Source organism: Pimephales promelas, chromosome 16 (assembly GCF_988280905.1).
Source record: "Pimephales promelas chromosome 16, fPimPro1.hap1.1, whole genome shotgun sequence".
In the NCBI taxonomy this organism is placed as follows: domain Eukaryota; kingdom Metazoa; phylum Chordata; class Actinopteri; order Cypriniformes; family Leuciscidae; genus Pimephales; species Pimephales promelas.
The window spans coordinates 11333483-11347948 of NC_142784.1; the positions used below are offsets into that span (position 1 = coordinate 11333483).

General features: G+C 38.8%; 1 protein-coding gene across 2 annotated transcripts in view; it reads left to right on the top strand.

Annotated features, from left to right (window-relative positions):
* Window positions 1-14466, top strand: part of mtus2b (microtubule associated tumor suppressor candidate 2b) — a 54336-nt gene that overhangs the window by 4837 nt on the left and 35033 nt on the right. For both annotated transcript variants that reach the window (XR_005620555.2, XM_039660136.2), the window contains exons 2-4: window positions 5468-7508; window positions 8244-8454; window positions 9064-9267. Coding sequence is in view for 1 of the 2 variants with exons in the window: in XM_039660136.2 (XP_039516070.2) it covers window positions 5625-7508; window positions 8244-8454; window positions 9064-9267 (2299 nt within the window). In the remaining variant the exon portion in view is untranslated. The remainder of the gene's footprint in view (window positions 1-5467; window positions 7509-8243; window positions 8455-9063; window positions 9268-14466) is intronic.

Consider the following 14466-nt stretch of genomic DNA (forward strand, 5'->3'; position numbering starts at 1 on the left):
GACAGATTTGAGCCGTTTAACTCTTTCTCCGCCAACGTTTTGTTTTTAAAGTTGCCAGTGTGTTGGATAATCTTCACAAAAATGCCATGGCCCCCAGAATATGTCATATCTGAACAATCAATAAATCAAAGAAAAAAGACAGAGCCTCTGCTTTGAAAAACATATTGCATTGTTTTTTTTTATATACACTTGTCTCATAAGTCTCATTTTGAACAAAAAGCTGAAAAAACATCTTATTTTTGTCAAAATATCGGATTCAGAAGGATAGATGGAGTCGATCATCCACCCGTGCAAGTGCGGCGCATACGCTGCGAGATAGCGAGGCATTCAAATGCATCAATCTGGTTACACTTACAGTTACAAATGCATTAACACACTCTGTGTGGCCTGTTTTTTGTTTTTTTTGTTTTGTACTGTGTTGTTTTACAGTAGCGAGATTGGTTTGCGGTAATAAATCACAATCCGCCACAGAGAAGGACTGAGAAGGACTGAGCATAGTCTGTTCATCGTCAACTCACATCTATTAGCCGTTGAAGTGACACCTTTTCATCTGACATCTTACTTGATTATAATATAATTATTATATTATATTTCAGTATAAAGTCCAAGTTTTTATTAACCATTCATTAGGATGTACTCCTTGGTTTTTGTTGTAGAAGAAAAGTTGAATATATTGTGCATCAAAACTCTACATCACTATGTACTTTCTATAATAATTAAAGTTTATATTCAAAACTACTTAAAAGCGACTTGTACTTAAAAGCTCATATTTCTCGCTAGTGCTGGGCTGTGAGTTCTTTGAGCATTTTAACTTGAGGACTTCTGAGGCCTTTCTATGAAAGTAGGTCAAGAAGGTTTGGTGTGTGTGTGTGAGAGTTTAGGTGTGGGTGTGTGAAGTTGGGCATTGGGAAGTTAAAGTTTGGTTTAAGTGATTCTGGGCAGCATTTATGTTGTATTTACGAATCAGTTATTCATGACAACTCTCAGAATAGTTTAGCATGTTAATGCATATGGCCGTGTTAATACATTTGGTTTCGGTGGACTAGATCTGCTTCTGCTGTTGGTTAAGATAAGTTATATGTACGATATGCTGCTGCTGGATGAATTGACATACAGAAATCCTGTTGCATATGTAGGCAGGTGGAGCTGGGGAGGGGGCGGGGTTCAGTTCAGTTTAATGCTAGGTCAGCATAATTGACCTACGCCCCCTCCACTCACTCGGACAAATGGCAGCTGTCACATAGGAGACATTTCACAGGAGGCGATTGGTGATTTGGAGACAGAAAGATTATATATCATCTCGAAGTCACCTAAAGGGCCTTAACTATGCATTGGAGGGTTATATTGATAATTTTATTGTTGAGAAGGTCGATGAAAAGCTTCAATGCAAAAATGCACAGGTCACAGTGTAAACGTGATAAACCGTTGCCATCACCGTTTGGTGCTACGGTATTTACGTGAATCATTCAGCACAACATTGTTAACATTTGTTATCTCGGTTATTTACAGATACGTTAATGAAGCTACGTGACATGATGTACACCGCAGCTAGAAGCTAACGTTTTCTAATGTTAGGTTAACGTTAGCCTTAGCGTTACGCTAGAGATTTTAAAGATAGCGTTCAAATAAGTTGTTGACTTAACTTCCCAGATAGCAAACTGACATTGAATCAACGTAGAAACATGACATCGAAACAACGTTGATCTGACATTGTTTTGCTCATCGAATTAACGCTGAACCAACGTCAGACGCGTCATTCTTTCAAAACTAACGGAAAATCAACTTGAAATCAACCAAGTTATGAAAGCAAACCAATTTTCGGTTTTCATTTAGCTTTGAAGAATGCCGCGTCTGACGTTGGTTCAACGTTAATTCGATGAGCAAAATCAACGTTGTTTCGATGTCATGAGAGACGTCGTTGATTCAATGTCAGTTTGCTATCTGGGTTAGAACAGATGTAGACATCCTTTTTTTATTTATCCGCGTTTAGTTGGTGTTCTGGTCTAGCTACCGCATAATTTAATCCAGAGCTGAAACTTATCACGGTTAAGATGTGGCTTGGGAAATGGTAAAAAAATACACACCGTCGCCCAGCCTCTCTGGAATCTAGTGTCAGAGTTGCATCTACCCCATACACACAATTTGACCATTTTAAACTTAAAATGACAAGAAAAAACGAATGAAAACTGACTAACTGCAAAGCAGAGAATGTCCGAGTGTATTGGGTTTGCTGCGCACTGTGATTGGCTCATCGCGTTTGGGGGCGTGGCTTAGCCATAGGTCAGTTGGTGCACCTAATAAATGTGTCTCTGCTCCGCCGCCGGCTTTTGAGTTGCTTGTTGCTTAACAAGCTGCATTTTCAGAGTAGCTTCCCCGACACTCGTTGTTTCCGTTCTCTATTTCTGTCTACCTTCCTCTTGTTGATAATCGAGCTGCTGACTCTAAACGGTCGTGGTGATATGCAGGGTTTCTCTCGATACATATTCTAAATCTCTTCATGCTGTCATACACTGCTGTGTTACTATGACCTGACGATGATGCGACCCGTCACATGCGACTGACAAACCATCGGTGTGTGACAGTTAGTCATTGTCTCTGACAGCTCGACAGTCACGGTTTCAATATACAGTAACATTTAGCATGAGCATGTCACCAAACACTTGCTCTTTGGGGAACGGAGGTCCTTTACACTTTACTGTGTACTTGGTTTACTTACAATTACATGGTTTGCTTATTAAACTAATTTAATAGGACAAACTGAGAGTCAAAAAGGACTGAAAGGGGCACATTTAAAACCATAAGGGTTTGTATAGGGATTTATTCCTGGAAAATGTCACCCTTGCGTGGAAAGCAACCATTTCATCTGTTGTTTTATTCATATGCAATTATTTTGAAAGCATAGAAAGATAAGACGTCACTATGATAGTAAGTGAACCGTAATGATTGAGTGCAGATGCACAAAGTGGGTCAAGAAAGTGGACCATGCCAAGAAAGATATATTTTGTTATGTTTTATTTTTTTCTTATATTGCTGTAGCAGACTGTCTTTATGCTAGGTTTAGGTGACTGATTGTTTTCTGTTATTTGTTTATAAAAGCAACATTCACTGTGATTAATGTTTGGGTAATATCATTTTTAATATAATTTAGTGTCAAATTAACAATATAGTATAATGGTAATTAGCCATAGTCGTCTATTAAGATAAATCATTGGCTAATTTAGATGCTTTCATCTATTATTTATCCTTTACAAAATCAGTTACTGTTTTCCTGGGGAAGTGTGTTCCCGTTGAGAACATTTGTCTGCAGTTACCTCAGGGAATGACCTCCTACGGTTGAAGTTCTGTTCTTGTTGCTAGGGAGAACTGAGAGCGAGCGCGTATATGTATATCATTCTGTATAAAAGAGGTTATGTGTTTTGCTAGGGAGTCTTTTCACCTAAAAAATCCTTTTAATAAAACAATGTTTTTTATACTTTTAATTCAGCGCTGATCCTTTACATTGTCAGCTGATCTGAGAAGATGCCAGTGTTTAATCATGTTGAAGGAAATGCATGTGTGCATTCGCAAGAAATTAAAGTACACCACAATAATCAATTTCAAATGTGCATATTATAAATTGACCTTAATTATTATATTATTTTATTTTATTGGAAACATAAAGCGTTTCTGCACAAAGAGAGGCTTTGTGGGGCATGATTGTTAACATACTACTAATACATCGGTTTATGGCTTTAAAGGAGTAGTTCTCTTTTAAAAAAAACTTTTGCTGATAATTTACTCACCCCCGTGTCATCCAAGATGTCCATGTCTTTCTTTCTTCAGTCGAAAATAAATTAAGGTTTTTGATGTAAACATTCCAGCATTTTTCTCCATATAATAGACTTTACTGGTAACCAAACAGGGGTGCGTTTCCCAAAAGCATCGTTAGCCAACTATGATCGCAAGTTCCGTCGTTATCAGCATAGTTCAATGAGTTGGTGTTTTTCCGAAACCATCGTACATTCGCAAACAGCATCGCAAAGTTGTGTCTATATTGCAACATATTTAGACGTAATAAATCCTTATCTTCAGCAAAATATACAAGCTGACATTTAGTACAACCGGTGCCTTTTATTCAGCATACATACAAATGGAATTTACGTCTTTTAGTTTGTCAAAAGATTTGAAGTACCGTGTTTGAAGAGTGCGCATGTGCGAACGTGCTCTACTATGTAAGAACGAGCCAAATATTGAGTCTGGTAATAAAGCAAAACAACTGAGAACAATTAGAAATAGTCCTCAGATGACATGTTTGTAATTTATATAAAACAAATCTAGCGTTAATTGGATCTCAAACAGTTTCATTAAAAGTAGTTATTACTCCACCACGTGCAAAACCAACGTGGTTGAACGATACTTTGCGAAAATAGGTTTCGGGAAACAGTCGTGACTAGCCAGTTGATTTCTCCAACGATGCATCGTACTATGGTAGTGAAACAGCGAACTACGTTGTTGTACGGGAAACGCACCCCAGTTCAAGGTTCAAAATACAGTTTCAGTGCAAAATGTTCAAAGGGCTTTAAACAATTTTTAGACGATGATGCTCGCCTTGCTCTTTTCTGTGATGCGCGTTCGTGACTCATCAAACAGTCATCAAAATTAATGAATCTTTTCCCGAGTCCACTCGTTCATTTGTTTCGTTGAATGAACCAAATGACATGAAAAAAGATTCGTTCATTTTGATAAACGAGGAACAGGAGAGTCGGCAAACTCGGTGACCATTTGAACTTATAAAACGTAATCTTTGTTGTTGTTTTTTTTTTAAATGAGCGATCGTTTCACTAGATAAGACCCTCATTCATCGTCTGGAATTGTTTAAAGCCCTTTGAACAGTTTGCACTGAAACTGTCTTTTGGTCCTTGAACCGTTTGGTTCCCATCGAAGTCAATTATATGGAGAAAAATCCTGGAATGTTTTCATCAAAAACCTTAATTTCTTTTCGACTGAAGAAAAAAATGATATGGACATCTTAAAAGACATGGGGGTGAGTAAATTATCAGCAAAAGTTTTTTGAAGTGAACTACTCCTTTAACTCTTTTTTTTTTCTTCGAAATTTCCGAAAAATGTACAGTAGACTTTGACAAAAATGCTATATTCTCAACTTTTTGCTCAAAATGTTGCCTTTTTTATGAAACCCACATGTATTGCATTAAGCTAGAATAAAAACAGTTTTTGTTTTAAATCAGAGGCTCTCTTCTTTCTTTTGATATATTATATGTTCAGTGAAATTTGGAGACAATAATCAAAAATGCTGGCAGTGGCTGGCAACAACAAAAAAAACCCTAAAAACTAAAAAAAAAACACTGGTGGGGAAATAGTTGATATTGAACAGCATTTGTTTTGTTTTTTTGATAATTTCTTATTTATAATTCTGTTGAAAGTTTTGTGTCAAGTCATTTATAAATCTGTTATTTACCCCCCTTGACAGGTTGAAGACAAGCCCTGATGTCATCTACTCAAAACTAGTATCTCAAACAACAGTGTGAACGATGCCAATACTTACTTTAGCTTTAAGTTTGAAAGCGGAGAGAGCTCCAGACCTCAAGGGAGGATCAACAAGACTCTACTTGAAAGCTTGAGAACACATGAGAAACATGAGTGTGAATGATGAACACCCTAGACCCTTCGGGACCAGCAGTGAAGATGGCTGTAAGGAAATCAGGAATAACAACAACAACAAGGATACTGAGGATTCGCTGGATGGAGATGCCAATGCTAATAAAATCCAAAGGGGAGATGGAGAAACAACTCTGGAGGCAATTGATGCCCTGCCCTCTGTGGTATCTCACACTGAGAAACAGGTGAAGATGACTATTCAGGCCACAGATTCCCCGTGTGAAGACCCGGAGCTGGCTGAGTTTGAGATGTTGGAAAGTCAGGAAATAGAGGATGAGGAAAAGAACAATATTCCTAAAGGTTACATGAAAGGGGTTTTATCCACCGATATGACAAAGACCGGAGCAAAATCTCTGAAGGATAGCAAAAGGTTTTCCCAGTTTACTTCAAAAGAGCAAGAGTCAACAGTTTGTCCTCAGTCCTCTAGCAAAGATTTGGTGACCAGCATAGCCAGGAATGACTTTAGCTCTGAAAATGATGTTTTCGTTTCTTGCCTTTCCACAATGTCTAGTCTTGGAGGAAGTCTTGCTAGTGCTCTGGACAATGCCGGTCGAACCCAGAGCTCTGATTCGTGGCATCCTCCCTCAGAGCCATACCGAACTCTCTCTGAGGACCTTACTCTTGCCTCACAGTACTGTTTGACAATTTCGGATAAAACACGGAGCTCCCTACATACTGAGGGCATGCATCATCAAGTAGGAAAAAGTACAACGCACATTGGCAGTGTCAATCTTAATCTTAACTCTACTGCCTTGCCCGAAGAACCTCATTTAGAAGCACAAGAAAACCAACAAGCTACAGACTTTGTAATATCTGAGAGATCAGGGCAACTGACTAATGGCACGAGTGAATGTAGCATTGCAAGGATCACAAAGGTCCATAATGAACCAGGAAGTGCCAATCAAGATGATCTTAGAGAATCTGGAGATCGTGTGAAGGAGTACCATGCAAAAGAGGAAAAGGCTCTAAATTTGAAATCAGTATTGACTGAGAAGAAATCTTGCCAACCTCTTGTCTCAGACCATATTCAGTCTACTTCACAAAACAGAAGGTCCTCCCATGAGGTCCTCAAAAACCAGAATGAGGAATCTCCTGAAATTGCTCTTAAAACATCGAAACTAACCTCAAAAGGTGCACCCGTCCACTCTGATTGTTCTGAACCCCAACCGTACAAGAAGCAACCATCTTTTGAAAAGACCCGAAGATCTAGTTCATTGAGTTTGGAAAGGCGAAAACCTTGGGGCAGCCCATCTCGCTCTGAGACCCCTCCATCCCCTAAAACCACCTGTTCACCTCGGAAACAGCCACCTTCGTCACCAGCCAGACATACTAGCACAAGAGAAGTGAGTCAGGACCGGAGTGAATCCTTACAGAGGGCAAATACTGGTTTGAGGCAACCAAGTAAAAGCCTTCTCAGTAGTAGTTGCAGTCTCCAAAAACCTGTCGTTCCTCAACATCCCACTAGAGCAGAGTCTGAGTCTAAGTCTTCTCCACCTCTCAAGCCCAAAATTGTTCGGCCAAAAATCATAACCTATGTCCGCAAGAGCCCTCAAGCGAAACCAATGTCTGAAGGTCCCTATGAAGTATCGACACTACCGCCGAGACTTACACCATACAGTAGCTCACCAACCTCAAAAGAGCCCAAAGCCGAGGGGTTCAGAGGTTCGCCAGTGCTCAACTCCTCTAATATCGTTTATGACAAGTATCGCCAGGAGGTACAGAGGTCAGGGTACTACTCCCCTCCAGGACTGATGGCGTCTGGGATCAGGCCACCTAGCCACACTGTCCCCCATAAACTGGTGGGCAAATCGGAGAGTTTCCATGGAGAGCTTCCAGATAAATACTTGCATGAGGTGGGACTTCTCAGTCTATGGTTCACACTGTCAGTCCAAATCTGATTATTTCTATATCTGATTGGAATCCGATCCAAATTATTGACTGTCCACACTGGGTATCGCAACTGTTCGGATCTGATTTGTGTGTCCCGTGCCACTCCCTCGTTTTCTGGAATATCTACGTTTGTTTCTATTGCAATGTCTATTTCTTGCATGTAGCCCATTGCATGTAAAAGTGCGGATTCGCTCTCTCACTTAAAAAAAGTCAGAGAACGTGCAATTTTGTTAAATGCCCAACTTTGTTTAAAATAATTTGGGTCTTCTCAGGTCCATTTGGAAAAGGCAGATTAATTTTAAATTACCCGAGACCCGAGGCCACTAACACCGAACCCGAACCGTGTCCGAGACCCGAAGCCGCTCGGGTCTCGGGTCGGACCTCGGGTTTTTGGATCCAAGTGGACCCGTGAAGACATCTAACGTCTAACGTAACGGCTTGTATGAGTGGCTTTTTTCCATGCTGTCATCTCAGCCGGAATTAAATTATATTGTAATTTTCTGCTCGATTGGTAATATTATTGGATTCCAATCGGATATGCACAAAAAATCAATTTGGACTGAGTCTGATCGATGGTTTAGATGCTAACACTGCATTACTAAACTCTAGATACATCCGTTGTGCTTAACTCTCAACTGATTCTTTAAGTTTAAGTTTGTGGTTACAAAGACATCAAAATATACTTCTTACTGTTCCAGGTTGGTAGAGCGGTTCAGATAAATACCCATGATGCCGCTGCTTCCGTTTTCCGCTTTCCCAGAGCCTTAAGGCCTCAGCTTGGCCTTGGAGCCGTCACCAGGCAGCCTGCTACTAAGAACTGGACTGTATTACCAGGTCAAAGATCGGCATCACCCCTCAGCTATACCGCTCCAGCTGTCCATGCCTCAAGTAGTCACCAAGAACCCATAGGTCAGTAGGTACTAAAACTCTCAAGTCATGTCCCTAGTTGTCAGTTGACGTTGTTCAGAATGTGATATTATTAATTAAACAGTATTGATTTGTATTAGACATTTGCTTAAAATATAGCTAGAGAGGAATATAAATGACTAACTTCACAGTTCTATGCCGCCAGTACACAAAATCAGACTTGTTTCTCATCACAATGCCCACACACAGAAAAATCCCATCAGCAGAGGTTATGAAGTGCAGTCATTGATTCTTATAGGCATTACAATTTCTCTTTGAAATGTAAAATTCATGACAGCAAGGACTGCTGAGATACAATTATTTTTGTTCACTTATCTTCAAATATCTCTTAGGAGATTGAAAACTGTGACTTTGGGAAAACCTTTCGGAATCTCACTTTTATACAGTAGTTGTCTCTTTTAAATGGGATCTTACATTTATTTTCTCCTTAGTCTTCTGAAAGTTAATTAAGGAAATTGATTTTTGCCAGTCAGTTACATAAAAAAAATTGATTTCATTTTATTATTATAGATTGTAGAAAGGGGATACAAAGCCAATATTTGTTCAAACAATCAAATCTGAAGGAACTAATGTTTGTCAACTGCTTTACAGTGGATCAGAAAAGACTAGCGTTGGGTGTGGCTCCCAAATTTATGCTCCCCAAACCGGGTCAATCTGGACTACGTCCTCCCGGCTTCTCCCATCTTCCTCCTGCTCGATTGGCCGCCTTTGGCTTCGTCCGTAGTGCTAGCGTGTCTTCTGTGTCCAGCAACCAATCAAATGACAGCACGCACAGCGACCCCTGCCGATCCAGCCGTGAGTTTTACATCTCTTGTCATAAACCTGCCGTTTACAGTACACTTCCCATTGTATAGTATGCAGATGTCTGACTGTTCTGGTTTTAACAGATTTTTTAGTTGCTTCTAGTTGCGTTTGTTTATATACACTCAAAAAAAAAATATATATGTTGGCTTTACTTAAAGGGTTAGTTCACCCAAAAATGAAAATTCTGTCAGTATTTACTCACCCTCATGTTGTTCCAAACCTCTATGTGTTTATTTGTTCTGCTGAACACAAAGGAAGATATTTGGAAGAATGTTTTAATCAAACAGATCTCAGTCCCCATTGACTAGGAAAAAATACATACTATGGTAGTCAATGGGGATTGAGATCTGTTTGATTAAAACATTCTTCCAAATATCTTCCTTTGTGTTCAGCAGAACAAATAAACACATAGAAGTTTGGAACAACATGAGGGTGAGTAAATACTGACAGAATTTTCATTTTTGGGTGAATTAACCCTTTAACTTTTTTATGTAACCAGGTTCCATAAATCTACTTTTTTAGGTCAACTGGTTCCACATAACATAATTTGTTCATGTAACTTCAACATGGATGTGGAATCCCAGTTATGGGGAATCTATTTACATAAAAAAAAGTTAAATAAAGCTAACATACCATTTTTTTTTTTTTTAGTGTAGAGATACTAGTTGTGTATGCCTTGTAGTCGTGATTGTTTAGAGTTCTCTAAAGTGTAAGGAAATGATACAGCAGCCCATTCTTAGACCACATGCTCTAGTACTGGTATTGTGTTAGGATTAGTATAGGCCTTGTGGATTATCCAACTCTTCCTGTCATAAGCCTTCTTACTCACAGATACAATCGATCAACACCCTGCACTGTACGCAAGAAGATGCATCTCAGAGCTTAATGTATAGAGCAGTGTTTCCCAGTCTTTTAAAGTGCCCCATCCTCTTTCATATAATACCTTTTGTATAGTGTGTAATAGAGCTGTTTGTGAATGCAAATGGTCTGCAAAGTTCTCATCAAATGAAGTTATTGTCTCTCAAAATAAAGAACCCATTTTAAACCTGAAGCGAGTCGTCAGTAATTTCAGTCTTAAAGGATTAGTTCACTTTTGAAAAAACTTTTGCTGATAATTTACTCACCCCCATGTCATCCAAGATGTCCATGTCTTTCTTTCCTCAGTCGAAAAGAAATTTAGGTTTTTGATGAAAACATTCCAGGATTTTTCTCCATATAATGGACTTCAATGGGAACCGGATGGTTCAAGTATCAAAAGACGGTTAATAACTGTTTCAGATGCAGCTTCAAATGTCTTTAAACGACACCAGACGATGAATAAGGGTCTTATCATGCGAAACGATCGGTTATTTCAAAACTTATTCCAAAAATGTAACTTTTATAAGGACAAATGCTAGCCTTGCTATATTCTCTGAGGCGCGTTTGTAACGTCACGTAATACGTAATTACGTTCAAAAGGTCACGGGCGACGTAGCCGGAAGTACAGAATCAAAATCGTCCGACAACGTTGTTTTTCCTTTTAATTCCTTTTTTTTGTAAACAGTGTTTGAGCTAGTTTGCACGTTCAACCTATGCGTTCAACTTGTAAACACTGACTCTGTACTTTCGGCTACGTCGCCCGTGACCTTTTGAACGTAATTACGTAATACGTGACGTTGCAAACGCGCCTCACAGAATATAGCAAGGCTAGCATTTGTCCTTAGAAAAGTTACATTTTTGGAATAAGTTTTGAAATAACCGATCGTTTCGCATGATAAGACCCTTATTCATCGTCTGATATCGTTTAAAGACATTTGAAGCTGCATCTGAAACAGTTTTTAACCGTCTTTTGATACTTGAACCATCCGGTTCTCATTGAAGTCCATTATATAGAGAAAAATCCTGGAATGTTTTCATCAAAAACCTAAATTTCTTTTCGACTGAGGAAAGAAAGACATGGACATCTTGGATGACATGGGGGTGAGTAAATTATCAGCAAAAGTTTTTTCAAAAGTGAACTAATCCTTTAATTACTGCTCAAACCTACCTAGGTTTGTAACACATTTGTAACACATTGTAACACACAGTGTTTTCTTTGACCCTCAAACACTGTAGTTGTAGCTGAGGCCTGCAAGAGTTTGGTTTGTGATGTAGACATGTTGAGAAGACGCCGTTTTCTGCGCTACATATTTTAGATCAATTTTAATACATACACTTCCATGCACTTGGGGAAAAAATGTAGTTAATACCAATTAAAAGAGAAGTCTGACATCTTTGCACTCTGCTCCTCGTAGAAATACTATTATTAGTTATTTTGGTTGCACTTCACTTAAGGGTGATGTTGCTACTGTGTAATTACACAAATAATTACTGCGTAACTACATGTACTTACTATGAGGTCATGGTTTGGATTTGGTTTCGGGTCAGTTACTTGTAATTATAAGTAATTTAGTGTTATTACTATAGTAAGTACAACATTTAATTATGAAACCTTAAAATCAAACACCTTTATTTTATTTTTTATTTCATATTTTGGCAGTTATTAGTCAAGATAAAGGTGACTGTGATATTCTTTCTATAAATGAATTATTTTTATAGGTTTAAACCCCCTGGAACCTGCATTGTAATCATGTATTTAGATCAGATTCGCAGTAAACAAACATCCCCATTCTCGTGTAATTTGGGTGAGATTTGTTCATTCATACAGCGTGCCAGAGCGATGTCCTTGGATGTTATGTAACTGTTCTTTGAATCTGGCGATCAGAAATGAGAAGAGCTCTTACAGGAGGATTGCAAGAGTGTGAGATCAGACTCATGGGTCGACAAAAACAACTCTAGAGAAACAGACATAGAAATAAAATTGTTTATCCATGCATGACCTCTCAAATCTAAAAAAAGAAATGACTCATTTGACCACTCTATAATGAGTCAATATGTTTTAATGTTGGCAGTCTATCTTACAGAACAATGTGATTCAGATATAACATGAAGAATGAAATATCTAAGTCTACTTCCTTCTTCCCTAGTAACTGATTGCTACTTGGTAAATCTGCATTAAATAGTGGTTGTTTCATGCCTTGAGCATAAGCTTGCAAACTTCAAAGCATCATGTGCTGCCTCTTTAATCACACAAGACGCCATTTCCCAGTCCGTTTCTCCACATTTTTCAGGAAACATAACTTGTGCGTTGGAGGTGCATCATCTCATGCTCCAAATAAGCGGCATGTCGTGTCGCGGTGCAGAACTCAGCGATAGAGGATATATTGGGATATATTGTGATGTTCCTAACGGAAATCTTTAGACATGCTGTTTGAATGCTGTGTGTGTGAAAACATCCGCCATTTCTGTCACCTGGTTTTGACGCTATTGTTGCGTGTCGCATTAAGACCATTCAAAATCTGACTCAGCTACTTTTATGAATCAGACATCGCTATTTTAATTAATCTGACAGAAAACACAAGGCATGCGACTCCTGCACCAGCGGAGCAAATGCTAAAAAAAAAAGTTGCTGCCTTAAATTTTTAAGTATAATCCACTTGGATGTCTAACGCCTGGTTCAGATTACACGATTTTAGCCCGATTTGGGCACTATCCGTTTGATGGAGCGTGTCGTGGGGATTCGTAAATGACAACGGCGTGATCTGCGATGCTTCACGACATCATGACAAAAAGACTAGCATGTTTAATTTTTTTAACGGTTGTCCACGACGGTTCCGTCACATGTATGATGTTGACCAATAGGAGCACAGAAGCTTTTCCGTACACAACTTTAAAAAATGGCGAAACGAAAGCGAGACGATGGTGCTAACGTTAAAACTAAAAGTAAAAATATATAAGAAAACAATATTTTACCTCAAGTTCTCTTCGGAGGATTGACAGCCCATACTGTCCTCTTCGAGCAATAGAGGAACGTATCCATTGTCGGGTTTTCTTTCTTTTTTTACTTTTTTCTGAACACAGAACAGCCAATTCAACACTCACTGCTTCATTCGTTGTTTGTTTAAGTTCGTTTCCGGAAGTCACTCGCTACTAGTTTCGCCTTCTTGATGACATCATGTATGCACATGCGATGACTGGTCAGGAAGCAATGTGTAGTCTGACGTGTCTTGTACACGACACGACAAGTTTGTAGAAGTCAAAATTGCGTAATCTGACACAGTGACTATCGTAACAGACAAAAAAAATCGTGTAATCTGAACCAGGCAGAAGACATTTCAACTTAAATTTTATTATACTGACCTAAAAAAAACAGAGTTGAATCTTGTATAACTTATTTTGATGAGTTAAAGTGATGTAAAAACACATGTTGTCATAACTTATTGATATCATTTTTACAGGATAGGTTTTGTCAAGGTATTACAGTCCTTGTTGGTATTTCCTTTTCAAACAGGAAGTTGAGCCAGGGCATATTAAAGGGCTTGTCTTTAAAGTTGGCATGAAATAGAAATTGCGATAGTCTTTTCTGACGTATATTTAAGTGAAATGGCTTCTCGAACAAGAACGAATCGAGGGTTTGGAGCCAGAGGTGCATTTTGTGGCATTTTGGGCGAATATGAGTGTTTTATATCAAAATAAAGGTCTCAATGAGCTCTATCCAATGGTGCCAAAATACCTATCTGGGATCAAACTGTATTGAATAAAGCAACAAAAAGGCGTATCTGACGTATTTTACAAATTTTTTTTTTTAAAAACATTTTATGAACATTATGTTAATGAGCCATACATTTTGTCTCTCCTGTAAAGTTTGTTTAAAGCCACTTACGCCCCTCAGGCTCCAAGCCCTCAAAATGCAGGGCGGGACTTGATTTTGTGGGGATTTGATTGGATGGTTGGGATTTGCTATTTGTGGATCTCATGTGAGTGACAGGTGGCCCCGCCCTCACACCAATAAACACATCATCAGAGAAGAGATGAGATGAGCAGTAAGAGGAAGAGATGTGCACGGATAAATAATTTTTAATACTGCAATACTGATAAAAAATATTAATTTTGACTTCATGGTGACTGAAAGGCTTGGGTGTCCTCTTATTCATTTATTCATTTATAGCCTGCATTCACTGCAGTCGTTCCCTGAAGACTGCAGATAAATGCTGAGTCTAGCAAATAGTGTTTCTAAACTGCTGAGTAATGTATGTGTTCTCACAGTACAGTACTCTCTCTCTCTCTTGTACTGTAAGTACAGTGTGTTTTGAAACCACACCCTTGTTTAGC